We start from the raw sequence: 17,959 nt of genomic DNA, 5'->3' as shown, positions 1-17,959 counted from the left end.
ATTATTAGCCGACGGTCAGCAAAGAAAGAAATAAACAAACGCAAAAAATAACTGCCGCCACGGCAAGCGATGCCTTGGTGTGCAAAAAAATAATAAAACAAAAACACACACACACGCATGGATGCTCGGAATCAATTGATAAGCCAATTTTTGCGCGCGATTCGTCTCCTATTTGCAAAGTACAGAAGAAGAACGGTCGGCCGACTGACCGATCGAAGACCACCAGACCATATAATATATTAATAGATCACTGAGTGGAAAAAGTCGATCGAGCAGTGAGAAACAGATATGGAAAAGCTTCAACACCACCACAACCATATATCCCATCCATCCATTCATCCTTTTCATCACTTCTGTTGTGATATAATCACAATTTCTCATCATCCATCACTCGGATGAGTTTGTTTAATGTCTTGACATCAAACAGGTCGGATCATGAAAATGAGGTGAAAACGAAACAAAATAAAAAACAAATTTTCCCATCGACAAAATTACAAAAAATAAAAAAAAACAAACAAACCTCTCTAAACTGTCCGTTGCGCGGTCGACGACGCATAATTGTTTATTTTTATTTTTTGGTTCCTTCTCCTGGGATAGATAGATGATGGGAAGGATAAAAAAAAAGTAGCAATAAATAAATATAAAATAATAAATAAATGGACCAAATTGGATCAACGTGCAGCGAGCCGGCGCTGGTATTTAATGGACTGGACTGGACTAAAACTGGACTGAACACGACGACGACGCAACTGCCCGCCACACTACTACTCACTCACTCGGTGGAACGCGGTTAGTATACTGTAATGCCGGTAGGTCGGAGCGTAGGGGAAAAAAATATATATCATAGGAAAAGAAAAAGCGCAGGTACCCTCCTTTTGACCCAAATTTTCGAATGGCCGGCCGTTCGTAGTGCTGGTGGCGGCAGAGGGAGAACAATGGCCAAAACGACCAACAATGCCCTGCTGGGGCAGCTCGGCCCCCATCGCAACAGTTGCACAACCGTAACACGAGAAGAGGTCAAGAATTGGGAAAGTTGAAAGAAAGAAAAACACACACACAACCGAACGGTGGATAAAAAAAAATTGAGAAAATCAAGTACAATATAATTTTTTGATTGCTGAGAAAAAAAAAGATAAAATACAATACAAAAAATAAATAAATAAAAAAGATGTGAAAATGACCAGAGCGTATGGAAGAGTTTGAATTTTCGCGAAACGTCTCCGCGCACCTGGTGTAATAAATAACTGGCCAAGCCGAGCTGGACAACAGCAATAAACTGCAAGTAGAATGATAATAATAATAATAATGACGATGATCCGTCCATCCACCTATCGCGAGTCGTAGCGCCGCAACGATCACCAGACGGAGCCACCGGTCATTCTACAAGGCAACTGTCAGTAGTCTCGGCTTGTCCAATCGAGGGCCGGAGCGGCTGCTTTGCCAGTTCTATTGTTCTTATTTCTCGAAAAGATCCATGCATCATCATCATCATCATCATAATTTATGTATTTTGCACACATGATACTGGACTTGCATCACGTGCATTTCTCTCGAGATAAAAAGAAACAACAACTATTTATTAATCCCCGTTTATGACAAACATTAAAAAGATGAAAAAATAAGATATGGAATGATAAAAAAAATAAAATTAAAGATGAAACAAAATGAAAATTAAAAAAGAAAGATTCTCTGTGACAGGTGCAGGACAGGCTGCAGTCGGTCCGGGACAAAAAGGATGTACGTCAGTTGCGCGCTCATAGAACGACCTTCGAGCAACCAGAATAATATATATGACGACTGGCCGAGAAGAAGAAGAAGAAGAACAGGCGGCCGGCAGTTTGTCATCAATTTGACAAAACGTCCCTTTTGAAATTGCTAATAAGCGTTAAAAATAGACATAAAAGCCTTAGAGCAGAGCAAGCAGAGAAGATTGGAAAAGAAAGAAATTGAACAAACGAAATCCCCGGCAAGTAGACGAGAAAGAGAGGAAGGAATGTGTGTGTGTGTATGTATTGTATGTATATTTGTGAAAGTTGACGACAACGTAAAACAAACACTACCGACAATTTTCAAATTCCAAAGCATCCGGATGGTCACTACTTGCAGCACAGAAATATGCGAGAAGAAAAAGATGATGATGATGATGAATTACCGTAACCGAATTACAACATACAGAATATATAGATTAGTGCTGCAAAAAATAAACAAAAACATACAAACAACCTCGACTTGGAAAAAATCTAACGACGAACACACGCTGAACAAAAGAAAGAAAAACTGAAACACAATTCCACAATTCTTCTCTTCTCAATATTTTGATTTGATTCAAATTTTATCCAAACATCATATACTTCAACACAAACGGATTGGTGAGGTTAAACCACAGAAATGCAAACAAAATTAACAAATAATTTCACAAATTTTCAAATCACATTTACAAGCACGCAATATCCATCTTATCATATCGAACATCTTTCTGCATAATAATAATAATAATAATAACAACAATAACAATAATAATATTGCTTTTCGAACAAAACGACAAGGTCACCAATATATGGGCAAGGCCAAAAATGGAGCAACACTGTTACCAAAAATAGACCAACACTGACACGGAAGATCGAAGGGGTGTTTAATAAGGAGAAAAAAAAATTATACATAATACATATATATTATCCAAGCAACAGATTTGCATATTGGAAATAAGAGAAATAAATTTTAAAATAAAGCGCTGCAATATAGACAAGCAAACAAACGAGCGAAAACTGGTCATTTCCAATTTCTGCTTTATATATTATATGAAAAATCAAATCAAATCATACCATGAACAAACCACTGTTGCATATTTTTGCAAAGAAAAAAACAAACAACACAAAAAAATCCCTACCAAACAAATAAAAACATCAGTTTAAAAATAAAACAAAAAAATTTCAACGCAATTCAAAAAAAATTAAACTAAAATGAAATTAAAAAAAAATAATAAACAAATGCACAAATCAATTTCATCTGCTGATCACGATTTGTGTCGTCGAAATAAATGGTGGAAGAAAGAGAAAAGGGGCGGGGGGGATTGGAGGAAAAAGCAAAATTTCGGTTGGCACAAATTTGTGAAATCAATAATAATAATAAAGCATGAATTATTTGTGCAAAGTGCTCGATAGCCAAAAGCAACTATTCTGAAAGTAGATGTAAAGTCTCGGCGCCAAAAGCAACAACAACGGGATCAATAACTTCGTCCCTTACCGACATTCGACGAAACGTTGAAATTAAAAAATTCAAAAAATAAACAAAGTTATTTTCTTTTTTTTTGGAATAATCAAAAAAAAATTTTTTTCTTTTACATTTTTTAAACATATTTGTTGATTAATTTTTCTCTCGCGATAACAACGCAAATAATAAATACAGAGATGAATAATCTAGATTCAGAAAAAAATTATACATGTTTCAAACTGTTCACACTCAGTTGACACTTTTTCATTGATAATTCTTAAAAGCGACGTTGCAACAGCGAACAGCATCGCCGATAATGTCTGCAGATCAAGAAAATTTAGAAATTATCAAAACTTTAAAATCAAGCATCTCGCTTTCAAATGACGATTTTCACGATCATATACACATCCCACCAGAAGCTGATTCGAAAAATTCTATTTTATTCATTCCAATTGCAAATACACGAAATTTATAAATTATTCCAAAATATTGACCAATAACAACCAGAACAACTTACTGCTTTGTTCAATTTTAAATTTAAATAAACCAGGATTAAAATAAACTAATCAATAAGAAAAATTACGAATCCGAAAAAAAATAGTGATAAACAGAAATCACAAAAAATTAATTAATATGAATTTTATCACATTGTGCTGATATTAAATATTTACTTTTAGTTCAAAAGTTTTTTCACTGCAAGCTTGGATTTTTACTCTCACAAATTTGTAGTATTCAAAAAATCACAAGAACACGTTGAAAACAAAATCAACGGCCATTTGATACATATATTCAAAATGCAAATTATACACGAAAACAACAACATTTAATAATCTTTAAAAAATCAAACGGACCAAAAGAAAAATGTTCATGTTTCTTTTATAAAAAAAAGAAAGCAGAATAAACTATTTTGAAATTATACTGAATATAGTTGCTAATTGTGGAAGAAAAATTCTTGAACTTCTTTCAAATTTAATACTTCTAATTTCCCAGTAGTTAGCACTGTAGAATGGAAACTGAAAATACCAGAAGGACAATTTTCACTTAACATTCTGTTTTTAAATCAAATAATTCAAATCGGTATTATTCAAAATAAAAAAACAACTGCAAAAGTAAAATTGTAAATGATCGTAAAAAAGATTTTCTAAATCGAGCCTGCTTTTATCATTTTCTAATTTAAATACTGTCAGTAATGACAATGAAAACTGCATCACCTCATTAGCCATGCTTGTTAAACTCACTTATCATATCCCCGAAGTGTACTTGAATATTTCATCATATCTACAGTGTCGTGCATGCATTTTGAGAAATTATTCGCCGTTTTTAAGCATTTTATATGAGAGAACTGTGCGCATGTTTATCTCAGTCGAGAACTTGGAGAACTTCGGTTGTTGTTTCGACAAGATTCACCGCTGTACATTCAGTGAAAAGCTACGTTAGCGAATGAAAAAAAAACATGTACAAATGTTGAACAAATTTTACAATTGCAAAAATTACAAGTCAAGATGCTGAATTTACATATTCAAAATTTCAGTTTAAAAAAATGAAAATTCAGTTATTCCCTTCGGGTAAATTGAACCGAAAGTTGCGAAAAAGTATGTATTCTGTAGAACGATAATACTGAAAACGACAAAAAACATTTCATACAAAACGGCATGCATACTACATCACCTATTTCAACTGAAACGAAAATAACATGACATGACATGACATGACATGATGATATAACATATAACATAACATAACATAACATAACATATAACATATAACATATAACGTTAGATTAGATTGAAATTAAATTGAACAATAAAATTCACATTTGAATCATGAAAAACTGTGCTCATGAAACTTCTACTAATCAACTCTGCATGATCAATTTCAGACATTCATTGTGAAACAATACCTAAAAATCTGGCCACCGCCCTCGTGAAAAGCCTCAATCGCATACAATTTCATTTTTACCAATGAGTCTATTAAAAACGCAACCGGCATGCATTTTGAAGTTCTAAACAACAGTAAACTAGTTTAATTACCTCAACACGGATTTCCACTCGATGATATCGTTCCATTGTCAACATCTCGGAGCAGCTACGTCAAAATCGCTTAGATCCCAATCTTATACAGTACCCTCTCGGCTGTAACAAAGCACTTAATTTTCAAAATAGTACAGTTCTCATTCTATTGTTTCAACAATAAAATAAAATAAAATTGATTTTAAAAATAACAAAAAAAATTGCAGCCGTAATATAGAACAATTTTTACTAATAAACAAAAAGACGCAAGTGTGAATATGAAATAATAAATCTCGAATGTTGTGAAAATTTAATTTAAAAAATTTTTTATTCTTCAGAAAATAAAAATAATTTTTAAATAATATTAAAATTTAATTTAGTCTGTCGACTGATTCAGCTGAAGGTATTTTTCAATTCTTTGATAGCCTGTTTGATTTGTGATTCACGTCTTTGAACGTTAAAATTCAGCTTGCGCAACAATAGCTGTAGTGATCTTATCTGAACAACATTTTGATGAGTCAGCCGATCAGCACAGTTGCAAAACAGAGATTGTATGCTTTTCCATTTTTTCTTTACCAATAAAATTCTATTTTTAAACAATTCAAAACTCATGGAAAAATTTCACATTGTTTCGTCAAATGCTTAACCATGCAATTTCCGATTACAATTTTCCCAGCATCGACTTTTAATGACTGAGCTTATATATATGTATACATGTATATACATAATGGCCACAGTAATTTAATTTAGCAAGTGCTTGAAGGTCATTTTCGTCGTTTAAACCTTTACTGGATATTAATTAAACCACGCCCCGCGACTTGCAGTTTATGCAATCCACCAATAAAATAAACAACAACCTGATGAAGTTTTTAACAAATACAAAATTAACCTTGCAATTTGTAATCAAAGATAAAAAATTCACCAATTAAAATACTATTTTGAATTAATAATAATTTGCATTTATTGAATGAGAATTTTATCATTACACGAAACATGAAACTTGTTTCAAATTTTAAAATGAATGAAACATTTCAATTTTAGAGATGCTTTCATCAATTTTATCCAAGTAGGTTCATACGCGTATCTACTACTGGACTATGCACTTTCCACATACAAAAACAAAATAACATCGGCTGAAAAGCGTTTAGCTAGTGAAAAAAAAATCTTCGTTTCAAAACTTTGAAAACTATTCAAAACCGATTCATTTGTTTGAACGATTATAATATATTATGTTAAAAATCACCTCTTCAATTCAACAACAATCAATAAATTTATTTTGAATAATTTCCGTTAGCCAGTAGTGAGTGATTCGAACAATTTTTCACCCTACACAATGGTGCAGAATTTCAATAGAAAGATTTAAAAAAGATTAACTGTTCAAAGTGGGTTAATGATGGCAATGATCACGTTCAATGGATCGCAGCATCCCACGTTGGAAAGTTTCCCAAATTGCCCTTCTCAACAAACCACATCACACTTTGTAACCAAATTGATGCTAGTGCGAGGTGTTGATCATTGTCGTACTTGGGAAACTGTGCTTCAACAATGGCATGTAATTAAAATTCCAATTTAATTTCAAATTTTTAATTTCAAATGGGACTCGAATATTTACTGTATTGTATTTGAAAAAAAGTACTACTATTTCGATTTGCATTCTGTTTGTTCATTTTATAATTTCTTTTAACATTAAAATATACATCGTGTCTAAAAATACGAGATAATGTTCAACTTTCAAATTAATTCAACTTCCCAACATGACGTAACGCTTTTTGACACACCAATTGGAAATTATCAAAATATTAAAATTACCGCTACAGCATTCGAATAATCATTTTCAAAAATAAAGTTTTGATAAATGCCCTTCAACAGTTTTATCAATTTTTCACCACGAGCAATGAAGATGGATGGAGCATCAGTATACTTGTGAGTATATTAAAATTCTGATGAATAATAATAATTGTCGGAGAAATATTACAAAAATCTTGCATTGGCTTAACCACGTTTAATCAAACGAACCAACCTAACCGTTTAATTGTCAAGAATATCATTTTTGGTGTTCTGCTACGTTAGTAATAGAAATGAATAAATTTGAAATAATAATCAAAACGCCCGTTTGATATCAACGCTAATTGGAGTCATTTCTTTCCATTTAACAATTCGATGAAATCAATGAAAAAATATATATCATTAAGATAATGCAATGCAGTAATTTATAAAAGTTCAATTTGACAAATGCATATTTTCAACCGGTAAGAATGATGTGAAATAAAATGAAAAGCAAGTTCAATTTTTAAAGAAGAAAAAGATGAATCATTCACTTAAAAAACTAAAGTATGAAAAACATTTTTCATCAATTTTGTGCGCACTGAGTGAAGTGGGAATTATTAATAAGCGCACATTTTTTCTGGATGCTTTTACTTCAGAATTTTGAAAAAGTATGTCGCTTACCTCATTATTTTTTGCCATTTCTTGGAGATGAAAGCTGAATGAACCGGCAGCGTTGCGTTGCCTCCCACCAAAACGGCGACCACGTCGAACCTGAAAATCAACAAATCAAATTTCCTCTCTAGACACCAACTTACAATTTGCTTACAGTGGAATTGGGAGGGTTGTTTGGCTTTTTAGGCTGCCTGAAGTTGGAACCAGTTGAATTTGGTATCATTCCTAAAGAGTTGAAAAAAATAAAAATGTAAAAGATTATACTAAAATAAAATGAGAATAGAACATAATTGACTTTCATAACAAGCTTATAAGCTGATAATAGTCAGTTAACTGGAGACAATGAAAGCTGGACAGATGAGAAAATGGTGTGGCAAAAAGGAAACTAAACCGGTATAATCACACATCGATGGACAATTTCAGCGGTTTTTTTTCTAACCTACCCCAAAACACAGATTGGTTCAGAACCAGTCATCTGCATGTTGGTGGAATCCCATTCTGCTTAGTGATGCCGGCAATGCGGTCACGACTAGATTCGACACTTTCGACCTTGCATCCCTTCCCCCACCTCGAAAAATTAACTACGTTCTGGTGGGAAACTTTCGGATTTTCTCTTCGCTGGTCATTCTTTTACAAAGGATAACTCCACTGCGCCTCAGATGGTTGATCAATCAAAAAAATTTCAATTTCACGTTTAAATCCGTAGATATACGCATATATACAAATCTTTTTTTGCTTCTTGATGACTTATCACAAAAAATCTATTGTAAGAGGCGGAATGTGATGAGCTGTAAGATGACGCAACATCTTTTTGTTGCAGTTCATCTACGTCGAAAGTTTCCAAGGAGAGAAGGAAGAAAATAGAAAAAAAGTTATCAATGACAAAATAATGAAGGGAATATAGAAAACATTCACGATGGCTTCAATTTGGAAAATAATTAAAATAATTTTAAACATTACTCAAGACATTAATAATGCCCAAAACTAGTCCTACAACGATTAACTGTACTGATTGGCAGGTCAAACTTTACGGTTATGGTCAAAAATGGCAATCAAGTTACACTAAAATAGTGAACTTTGAACAATCGACTATTGTTTACCAAATAGCCAAAAACACTGACCATGCAAAAATGACCTATTCTTTGTTTTTTTGCGAAATATCAAAAGTCTTTAAAAAATTCAGACATATTATGCATTAATAACGAATTGTTTAATTAAATTAATTAATTAAAATCCATTGCTCTGTTGCTTTTCAACTAACATTCTTTTGTTTTTATGGAAATTTAATTTTACAGTATAATGATACACAAAACATTTAATAGCTGAACAATCGCATAACCAATTTTATTTAAAGTTACAAATAAATTTTGGCACTTTTTCACATTTTAGTGCATTTATTATTCATATGGAGTAAAGAGTACATTTTCCCTTTTTTCAGTGATGCAATTCCTGCCTTTAATACTTCTTTCAAATTTCACAATAAAAAAAGTTACAAATAAAAAAATAAAAACTAAATATTTTAAATAAACTGTAGATAAATGTTCCTTTTTTCTTTTTTTAAGTTTTTATTGCGCAGTTAAAAATGTTTTAAACCTACTTAATATCCAACAAAAGTTGTTCTGAATTTCAGAAACAACAACCAACTCATCGCTGATAAACAACTAGTACATTTTAACATTTAATAAAATTGTAATAAAATTAAAAAAAATATATATTACCTGGGCATGAAGAATAACCCGTGCTATAAGAAGTGGCTTCATCGGGAAGGAAGACTTCATCGGAGCTACTGCTCCGCATCAAGAAAAAATATTCCTTTCCCGACGTGAATAGATCAGCTTACAATAATCTGGATGGTGTTTTTTAACGTGGTACACCTGTGCCTGGTGTTTGTGTGGTATTTCCCTTTGCAAATTGTGTCTGAAAATTGGCATTTATTATTTCTTTTACATTAATACAGCATTTTTCACAAGTTGGATTTCAAATGCTTCACCTTTGCATGCTAATAATGTTAAAATTTCAAAATTTAACAAATCTAATAATTTTTTATTTAAAAATTTTCAGTTTTCTTCCATTTTCATTAGTAAATACCATAATTGCTGAAATATTTTTTCTGATGATATAATACATCAGAAAAATAATTTTTAAAAATTACAAGAATTTTTAAACATGCTATGGAAATTTTCAGTTGTGTAGTAGAATACAGAAATTTCAATTAAAAATGCAAAACGAAAATTCGTCACACATTACTACGTTAAAATGATATTTAAAATTAAAATAATACGAATTCTATGTTAACCTTATTTTTATCAATAAAAATTGCTAATTTGACAACATTTGTTTCATTAACAATACAAAAATATTTATTTCTAAATTGAATATTTTAAGTAAATGCAATATATAACAATAAAAATGAAATAATTATTAAAGTATTTGGAATGTGACTTACTTGTCAATGACGACTTTTATTTCTGAAGAGCCGTTTTACTTCTGACAATAAATCTAGACAATTTAATTGAAAAATGATGCTACCAAGCTAATGGCATTTAAGCTTGCATATTAGCAAACGCTATGCAGATACTGCATTTCAATTTACCTACAATGAGCCCAATATTCTTGCCTCTTGACATACTTCATAACCAAATTATGTTAACCTCAGGTTATTTATTACAACATTCACTTTATGTTGAATAAAATTTGCTTAGACATCAGGGAAGTTTATTATATTATATTAATTAATTAATGTTCATAGGGCAAAAGCAGTTTTAAATTTTCATCGCTTTTATTATTTCAATTATTTATAGATGTTTCATATAATACATGATAATAGTTACAAGAAAATGCCAAAGTTTAGAGAAAATGATTTTTCTCACTTGTACTAATTACATTGCCATCAAACGACACATTACACAAAATTGCTAATGTGCGACAATGCAAGTAAGTTACCACAGTTTTCATGCAAGCACCATTTTAAAATTTCCTTCATCTTACCTCTTTTGGGATTTATTTCAACTGCCAGTGCCAAAACGTATTAAAATTCCAATTCTTAATTATTGTTTATTAACATTCAGTTAGTATGTTCATTAACATTAACAGACGTAGATTAATGCTGCAAAATTACACTGTTGCTTTTGTTAACGCTATTTGTCAAAGAAGTAAGTTCTGCTCCATATTGCATTATTACTTTGATTACACACGATATTTCTTTATAAAATTAACATTTAACAAAACCAAAAAATAAAACACAATCATCATTGAAACATCGTTTATTTGCATGTTCTTTATCTCTAAATAAATGTTATTCAATTTCAGGATAAGATGAATTGTCGGACATAGAGCGCACATCATCGATTCTCAATATCATACGAGCTACTTGAGTGGCCAGCATCACTTGTTGTTTCTTACCAATCAACGTTTCGAATACTTTTTCCGCTTTCATATCTAAATATCAATTTACAAAAAGAAATAAAATAAAAGTACAGTATTTTAATATCAAAGGGCTTCCATCTTACCTCCAACACTATTGGCCAAACAGGGCACTCCAAAGTGGGGTTTGTTTTCCCGCACATGCACCGCTTTCAAATCTGCCAACGTTTGCATCGGCAGCAGACCAGCATTTTCAGCCAGTGCTAGCGGTATGTCTTCCAGAGCTTGCGAGAAAGCTCGGAAAGAATACTGCTCCAATCCTTCTGCCTGAAATGAAGAGTGCTACAAGTGAAAACTACGCTAAGCAGGCCTTTTCGTATGTACCTTTTCTGCTTCGCTGCAGAGTTTCAAGGCGCACGAGATCTCGGCCGAACCACCCCCATAAACGATTCGATCATCCTTTATCAGATTTCGAACCACACACAGCGCATCGTGAAGACTTCGCTTCACCTCATCAACAATCTGAAAATCAAATGGAAAATTTTATTCAATATTTTTTCCCACTTCAATCAACCATTCACACAATTTTCTACTTACAAGTTCGGTTGCACCACGGAGTAAGATCGTCACCACACGACGATCCGGGCAATTTTCAATAGCCAGCATTGAAGCGTCGGTAGTGCCGAATTTCAGAGAACGCACAATCCCGGCACGACCAAGCTTCTCTGGCGTTAATTCACTAAACCGTGGTACAATCCTGCCGTTTGTAGCAATGGCGACCAATTCAATCTCGCTGCCGCCAACCCAACGCACTGCATTCAGGCCATGCATCATCAAAAGATGATTGGCTTCGTCATCAAAGCCCCACTGACAACAGACCAAATTTGCGCCACATTTTTTTACCTAAAATGTATTAAAATTGTACAGTATATGTATGTCTGTGTAAGAGTATAAATATATACTTCATTGATCATTTCAACGAATGTTGCCTGTTCATATTCAAACAATTTTTGATAATCTTCCACAGTTGAGATTTCAAACTTTGCTTTCGTCTTTGGCTTAGGCGGTTCAAACGGACAAGTCAAGATGGCTATTTTCGCATCCTTCACTTCCTAAATACAATTTAAGTGCATAAAATTTCAAATCTGCTCACTCTTTTACATCATTAAATCAAATAAATAAATTTTATCATCAGCATCATGAAAGAATAATTTTTTTTGTTTTCATGCATTACTTCAAGATTTGTCGTCATTTTAATATTCTATCCAACTGCAATGTAAAATTACAATCTTCACTGCTACTCATATTAATCGAAATAATACGTTCGAACACACAGTACATTTCCCGTAATCGCTTTCAACAAGCTTATACTATCAAGTAATGATGTAGAATACAAAACAACAAAATTACTTACTCGCTTCATCTGATCATGACTGAAATCTTTATCGATAATTACACCTTTCACCAACATTGAATCTTCTAATGATCCACCAGGTTTCGTCACTATTTTTATCATTTCAAAGTTCACATCCTTCGTTTCAAAATTAGCAACTGAAAGTACTGCGTCGACTGCAATTTCTGCCAACTGACGTACACATCGACTTGCACTTAAAATTAATTTCAATTCAGCAAATCAATTAACAATAAACAGAAATTTTAATTTACATTTTAGAATTTAAGGTAGTCATTGCTGTTTGAATTAACAGTTCCTTATTGTCTGATACAACGGGATACTTTTCAGAGATGCTATCCAGATGTCGACAAACTATTTGACTAGCTTGGTCAAAACCATCGGCAATCTTAACTGGATGAATACCACGCTCTAACAGAAATTCGGCTTGTTGAAGCAGAGCGCCGGACAACACTGGGAGAAATTATTTTAAAAAAATAAAAAACAGAACTCCACCAAGAACAAAAATAACAATTACCAACTACACCTGTGGTTCCGTCCCCAGTTTCTTCATCTTGCGATTTGGACAACTCCACCATTAATTTTGCAATAGGATGTCCCACGTCCATTTTTTCCAATATCGTCGCGCCATCATTGGTCGCGGTGAGATCGCCATCTGGATTGACCAAAATTTTGTCCATTCCACAAGGACCAATGGATGATCTCAAAATACTAGCAACTGCTCGGGCAGCCAAAATGTGGGACTAAATATTAGATAAAAAGAAAATCAATTTTATTTCACAAAATATAAATGCTAATGTTAAAACTATAGCCATCCATTACTACCAAAACAGTCAAATATACCAGATTAACACCCCTTCTATTGTTGGAGAATCCTTTCGGATGGAACTTAAAAATCACTAAGGATGGACTGTATGAATTATTTATAGATAATCCAAAATAACGTACGCCGTATAATTCAATTTTATTCAGCTGGAGCGTAGAAAGGTAATGAGACAGCCGCTATGGAACAGTCAAGTGTTCGGGTAAACAGCTTTCATCTCGTGTTTTCGCGTGTTCCCTCCTCACTCGTACTTATACACTTTGGTTGATCTGACTCCAAGTCTGGTGCCCCAATTCTCCAAGGAGAGATTCGCTAACTGGGTTAGTTGGGTAACCGCTTGGTCTATGCGGATGTGTTGATCTGAACAGCCGCGCTGTCGGAAACATTTCAGTTTGATGAGTGGTCAGCAGCTGACCGCCGGACTTGGGGCAAGTATACAGCGTGCACGCTGACCTTATGACCGCTTAATTGCCATTCCATTGTTCACCGTCGAAAAAAACAAGGCATACAGCTTGCGCTACATCAGCGTTGTTTTTGTGCAGGAATCAATGTTTTGTTCATGGAGAATTTAAACACCGATGAGTAGGTACAGAGAAAAGATTTCTCAACATCTACAGTCATTTTCTACAGCTTATGAACAAATCGGATCCAAAGTTATAACCCCTTTTTGCATAAGCTAATTAATATTTAAAACGTCAAAATACATTCACCAACACACAGTAACACACTAACCACTAACCATAACACACTAACCAACATTAAAATTTACTAACGCTATTTGAATAACAAATGATTAAGCTTAAGAAAAGTATAAAAAGCGGGCATACTTTGATTGCTTCAGTGCCAACTAGTCTCTTCTTTTTCGCTTGATCTTTAAACAAAAAGAAAGGATGACCAAATTCATCAAACATAATTTGCAAATTGTTCGCAGTGGCAATGCTTTTAGCCATGTTTTGGACTAAAGTCGAAATTCACTTCTTAATTTAAGCAATGAAATCTTATTTTACTCAAAAAACTCGACGTTTGAAATGATAATGCCGTTCACCTCACCACGCAAACGCAACAAACTTCTTACAATTTGATTATCAGGTTCAACTTCAATGCATACTGTAATATTACTACTTTCTGTTATAATTTTTAATTAAAAGATAAGAATTCAAAACTCAAAAAATGCGCATATATAGTATGATTTATTTAATTAAACATTTTAAGCACATTTTTTCTATTTCATGATGCGATTTGCTAATTGCAATGTTGGTGCTCCCGACGAAGCATGGCCGATCTAGTCGGCGTGCCGCACTCTCGGCCCACGTACGCAAAGAGCGGTCAGGGCAGAGATACAGAAGAACAACTGCCCTGAAGATCATCAATGAAGCAACATAGTGACTGATATCTTTGTCAGACCGGGGTCCTGCTGCAGGAGGGATTCAGTTGATTCTTTGGAAAATGTTATATATATACTGGGGCTGGAAAACGCCGCGAGAAGTTAATGTAACGAAAAGCCATGGTTGCAGTCATTCGGCATCAGAGAAGAAGTGAATCGACTGAGTTTGCTCATATCGCGTTCGTTTCTGAAAACGAGTGATCGTCACCGGGTAGCTACCATAAAGTTGGTCGTCCCGAAACATATACAATCCACAAAACCTGAACATCAGGAGCGGCAGAGGTCTTCTGAACGCTGCAGTTGCTTCGAAACTCTCCCAGTCAGATGCTTTTGCTTTTTTTATTACTATTGATTTGGCACTACATATTTTTCACAACTAAATAGATATGAAATTCCAATCTTGAATTTTAACTGATTTATTTTACGAGCTGGATGCTCAGCAACAAGTGTGAAGTTCACTTATGATTTCCAGAGGTTGAGGGAAATGACGGTGCATGAAATCCATTAACATTAAATAAGTGTGTGCGTAATACAGTGTAACTTTTAAATTTATAAGAAATTTAAATATATCACATTTTTCCTGGAAAATGATTGAGAGAAAACATTAAAACCTCAATTGCTGGAAAATAAAATTTCATCCGACTATTTGTAAAATAATCTACTTTATAAAATGTAATTTCTTTGGTTCAGTCATCTGCTAGTTCAGTTTTTGGATAAACCTGTTCAGCTAATGTTAAGCTGTGAAAATACACGTTATAATTGTAATAACTGAATAAATTTTTTTCGACATATCCACTAAAGATAAGAAAATTCCAATATAGCTGCTTTAAATATTCTTCTTTTTTTGACAACAAATTTTCCAATTAAAAAAACAAAAAAAGTGCACTAGCATACAAAAGCTAACAAACAAGCTGAAAATTGATGCATTGGTATGGCGAAGAAATTTACTGAAAGAAAAGATGATCAATAAAAAACATTGCATATGGTAATTATTTCAAGTCCGTTTAATCATATCATGCAGAAGTGGCACTGTTTTTTTAACATTTATTTTTTCAACAAAAATAACTTCTTGGTTCATTTTAATAAAGATTGTTTTTTACTTTTAGTACTGCTTCAGCTTACTGAAATGGAAAAACAAAGTACTTAAATAATAATAATGCTTACAATATAACTTACTTGTCAATGGCGATTTTTATTTCTGAAGAGCCGTTTTACTTCTGACATGAAATGTATACAATTCAATTGAACAATGTTGTTACCTAGCTAATGGCATTTAAGCATGCATATTTGCAAACGCTATGCAGAGACTGAATTGCGATTTACACATAAGGAGCCTAATATTCTTGTCTCCTGAAATACTTCATCATCAAATTATGTTAACCTCAAGCAATGAGTTAAAACATTTATTTTATGTGGAATAGAATTTGCGTATACATCAGGAAACCTTATTATATTACACTATGTTATATTATACTACATTAATTTATGTTCATAAGGCAAAATCCGTTCCAAATTTTCATCACTTTTATTATTTCATTTACTTATACATGTTTCATGTTCAAGAAGATACTTACGACAAAATATACTCCAAATGCTAAAGTTTAGAGAAAAACTTTTTTTCACTTCTACTAATTACATTGCTATCAAATAACAAATTACACAAAATTGCTAATGTGCGACAATGCAAGTAAGTTACCACAGTTTTCATGCAAGCACCATTTTAAAATTTCCTTCATTTTACCACTCTTGTCCTTTGAGATTTATTTCAACTGCCAGTGCCAAACCTATTAAAATTTAAATTCTTAATTCTTGTTTATAAAAATGCACAGATATCAGTGCTCGTTTCGTAATTCTGCAAAATTGCACAGTTATTTTTGTTAAGACTACTTGTTATAGAAGTAAACTCGGTTGTATATCGCATTATTATTGCCATTACATATTATATATTACTCATTGTCTTTCCAAGATGATTAACAATTAACAAAACCAAAAAAGACATACAATCATCATTGAGCCACCGTTTATTTCCATGATTTTTTATATTCATAAATCATTCAGGATTCTTATGCATAAATGTTATTCAATTTCAGGATAAGATGAATTGTCGGACATAGAGCGGACATCATCGATTCTCAATATCATACGAGCTACTTGAGTGGCTAGCATCACTTGTTGCTTCTTACCAATCAACGTTTCGAATACTTTCTCCGCTTTCATATCTAAATATCAATTTACAAAAATAAATAAAATAAAAGTACAGTATTTTAATATCAAAGGGCTTCCATCTTACCTCCAACACTATTGGCCAAACAGGGCACTCCAAAGTGGGGTTTGTTTTCCCGCACATGCACCGCTTTCAAATCTGCCAACGTTTGCATCGGCAGCAGACCAGCATTTTCAGCCAGTGCTAGCGGTATGTCTTCCAGAGCTTGCGAGAAAGCTCGGAAAGAATACTGCTCCAATCCTTCTGCCTGAAATGAAGAATGCTACAAGTGAAAACTACGCTAAGCAGGCCTTTTCGTATGTACCTTTTCTGCTTCGCTGCAGAGTTTCAAGGCGCACGAGATCTCGGCCGAACCACCCCCATAAACGATTCGATCATCCTTTATCAGATTTCGAACCACACACAGCGCATCGTGAAGACTTCGCTTCACCTCATCAACAATCTGAAAATCAAATGGAAAATTTTATTCAATATTTTTTCCCACTTCAATCAACCATTCACACAATTTTCTACTTACAAGTTCGGTTGCACCACGGAGTAAGATCGTCACCACACGACGATCCGGGCAATTTTCAATAGCCAGCATTGAAGCGTCGGTAGTGCCAAATTTCAGAGAACGCACAATCCCGGCACGACCAAGCTTCTCTGGCGTTAATTCACTAAACCGTGGTACAATCCTGCCGTTTGTAGCAATGGCGACCAATTCAATCTCGCTGCCGCCAACCCAACGCACTGCATTCAGGCCATGCATCATCAAAAGATGATTGGCTTCGTCATCAAAGCCCCACTGACAGCAGACCAAATTTGCGCCACATTTTTTTACCTAAAATGTATTAAAATTGTACAGTATACGTGTGTCTGTGTAAGAGTATAAATATATACTTCATTGATCATTTCAACGAATGTTGCCTGTTCATATTCAAACAATTTTTGATAATCTTCCACAGTTGAGATTTCAAACTTTGCTTTCGTCTTTGGCTTAGGCGGTTCAAACGGACAAGTCAAGATGGCTATTTTCGCATCCTTCACTTCCTAAATACAATTTAAGTGCATAAAATTTCAAATCTGCTCACTCTTTTACATCATTAAATCAAAT

At 33.5% G+C, this 17,959-nt stretch overlaps 3 protein-coding genes across 3 annotated transcripts; 1 reads left to right on the top strand and 2 right to left on the bottom strand.

Annotated features, from left to right (window-relative positions):
- Nucleotides 1-1,790: 1,790 nt before the first annotated feature.
- Nucleotides 1,791-2,281, top strand: Tsp_01632 (hypothetical protein). Its single transcript, XM_003377413.1, has 2 exons — nucleotides 1,791-1,836; nucleotides 1,905-2,281. The coding sequence occupies exons 1-2, from the start codon at nucleotides 1,791-1,793 to the stop codon at nucleotides 2,279-2,281; spliced, it is 423 nt and encodes a 140-aa protein (XP_003377461.1).
- A 4,624-nt stretch (nucleotides 2,282-6,905) lies between these two features.
- Tsp_01633 (conserved hypothetical protein) lies at nucleotides 6,906-8,139 on the bottom strand. The gene is made up of 4 exons (XM_003377412.1): nucleotides 8,102-8,139; nucleotides 7,813-7,921; nucleotides 7,668-7,757; nucleotides 6,906-6,923 (listed from the first exon to the last, which is right to left on the bottom strand). Exons 1-4 carry the CDS (start codon nucleotides 8,137-8,139, stop codon nucleotides 6,906-6,908), a joined length of 255 nt encoding a protein of 84 aa, XP_003377460.1.
- Nucleotides 8,140-10,953: 2,814 nt separating this feature from the next.
- On the bottom strand, nucleotides 10,954-13,641 carry Tsp_01634 (T-complex protein 1 subunit epsilon). Its single transcript, XM_003377411.1, has 11 exons — nucleotides 13,573-13,641; nucleotides 13,276-13,320; nucleotides 12,950-13,175; nucleotides 12,687-12,885; nucleotides 12,436-12,628; nucleotides 12,344-12,391; nucleotides 11,984-12,133; nucleotides 11,619-11,924; nucleotides 11,406-11,543; nucleotides 11,168-11,348; nucleotides 10,954-11,096 (listed from the first exon to the last, which is right to left on the bottom strand). Exons 1-11 carry the CDS (start codon nucleotides 13,639-13,641, stop codon nucleotides 10,954-10,956), a joined length of 1,698 nt encoding a protein of 565 aa, XP_003377459.1.
- Between the last annotated feature and the right edge of the window lie 4,318 nt (nucleotides 13,642-17,959).

This window comes from Trichinella spiralis (assembly GCF_000181795.1).
Source record: "Trichinella spiralis strain ISS 195 chromosome Unknown Scfld4, whole genome shotgun sequence".
Taxonomy (NCBI): domain Eukaryota; kingdom Metazoa; phylum Nematoda; class Enoplea; order Trichinellida; family Trichinellidae; genus Trichinella; species Trichinella spiralis.
This window is presented reverse-complemented; position numbering and strand designations above follow the sequence as displayed.

What these genes read in the sequence shown, in the direction of transcription:
- Tsp_01633 (XM_003377412.1), bottom strand. Translation starts at nt 8,139, where the DNA reads ATGCAGATGACTGGTTCTGAACCAATCTGTGTTTTGGG. An exon ending in GAACCAATCTGTGTTTTGGG is followed by an intron (nt 7,922 to 8,101) that starts GTAGGTTAGAAA and finishes ATTTTATTTTAG; the next exon opens with TATAATCTTTTACATTTTTA. An exon ending in ACAACCCTCCCAATTCCACT is followed by an intron (nt 7,758 to 7,812) that starts GTAAGCAAATTG and finishes GTTGATTTTCAG; the next exon opens with GTTCGACGTGGTCGCCGTTT.
- Tsp_01632 (XM_003377413.1), top strand. Translation starts at nt 1,791, where the DNA reads ATGACGACTGGCCGAGAAGAAGAAGAAGAAGAACAGGCGGCCGGCA. An exon ending in AGAAGAACAGGCGGCCGGCA is followed by an intron (nt 1,837 to 1,904) that starts GTTTGTCATCAA and finishes TAGACATAAAAG; the next exon opens with CCTTAGAGCAGAGCAAGCAG.
- Tsp_01634 (XM_003377411.1), bottom strand. Translation starts at nt 13,641, where the DNA reads ATGTTTCCGACAGCGCGGCTGTTCAGATCAACACATCCGCATAGACCA. An exon ending in ACTACCTTAAATTCTAAAAT is followed by an intron (nt 12,629 to 12,686) that starts GTAAATTAAAAT and finishes ATTAATTTTAAG; the next exon opens with TGCAAGTCGATGTGTACGTC. An exon ending in GTCATGATCAGATGAAGCGA is followed by an intron (nt 12,392 to 12,435) that starts GTAAGTAATTTT and finishes ATTACTTGATAG; the next exon opens with TATAAGCTTGTTGAAAGCGA.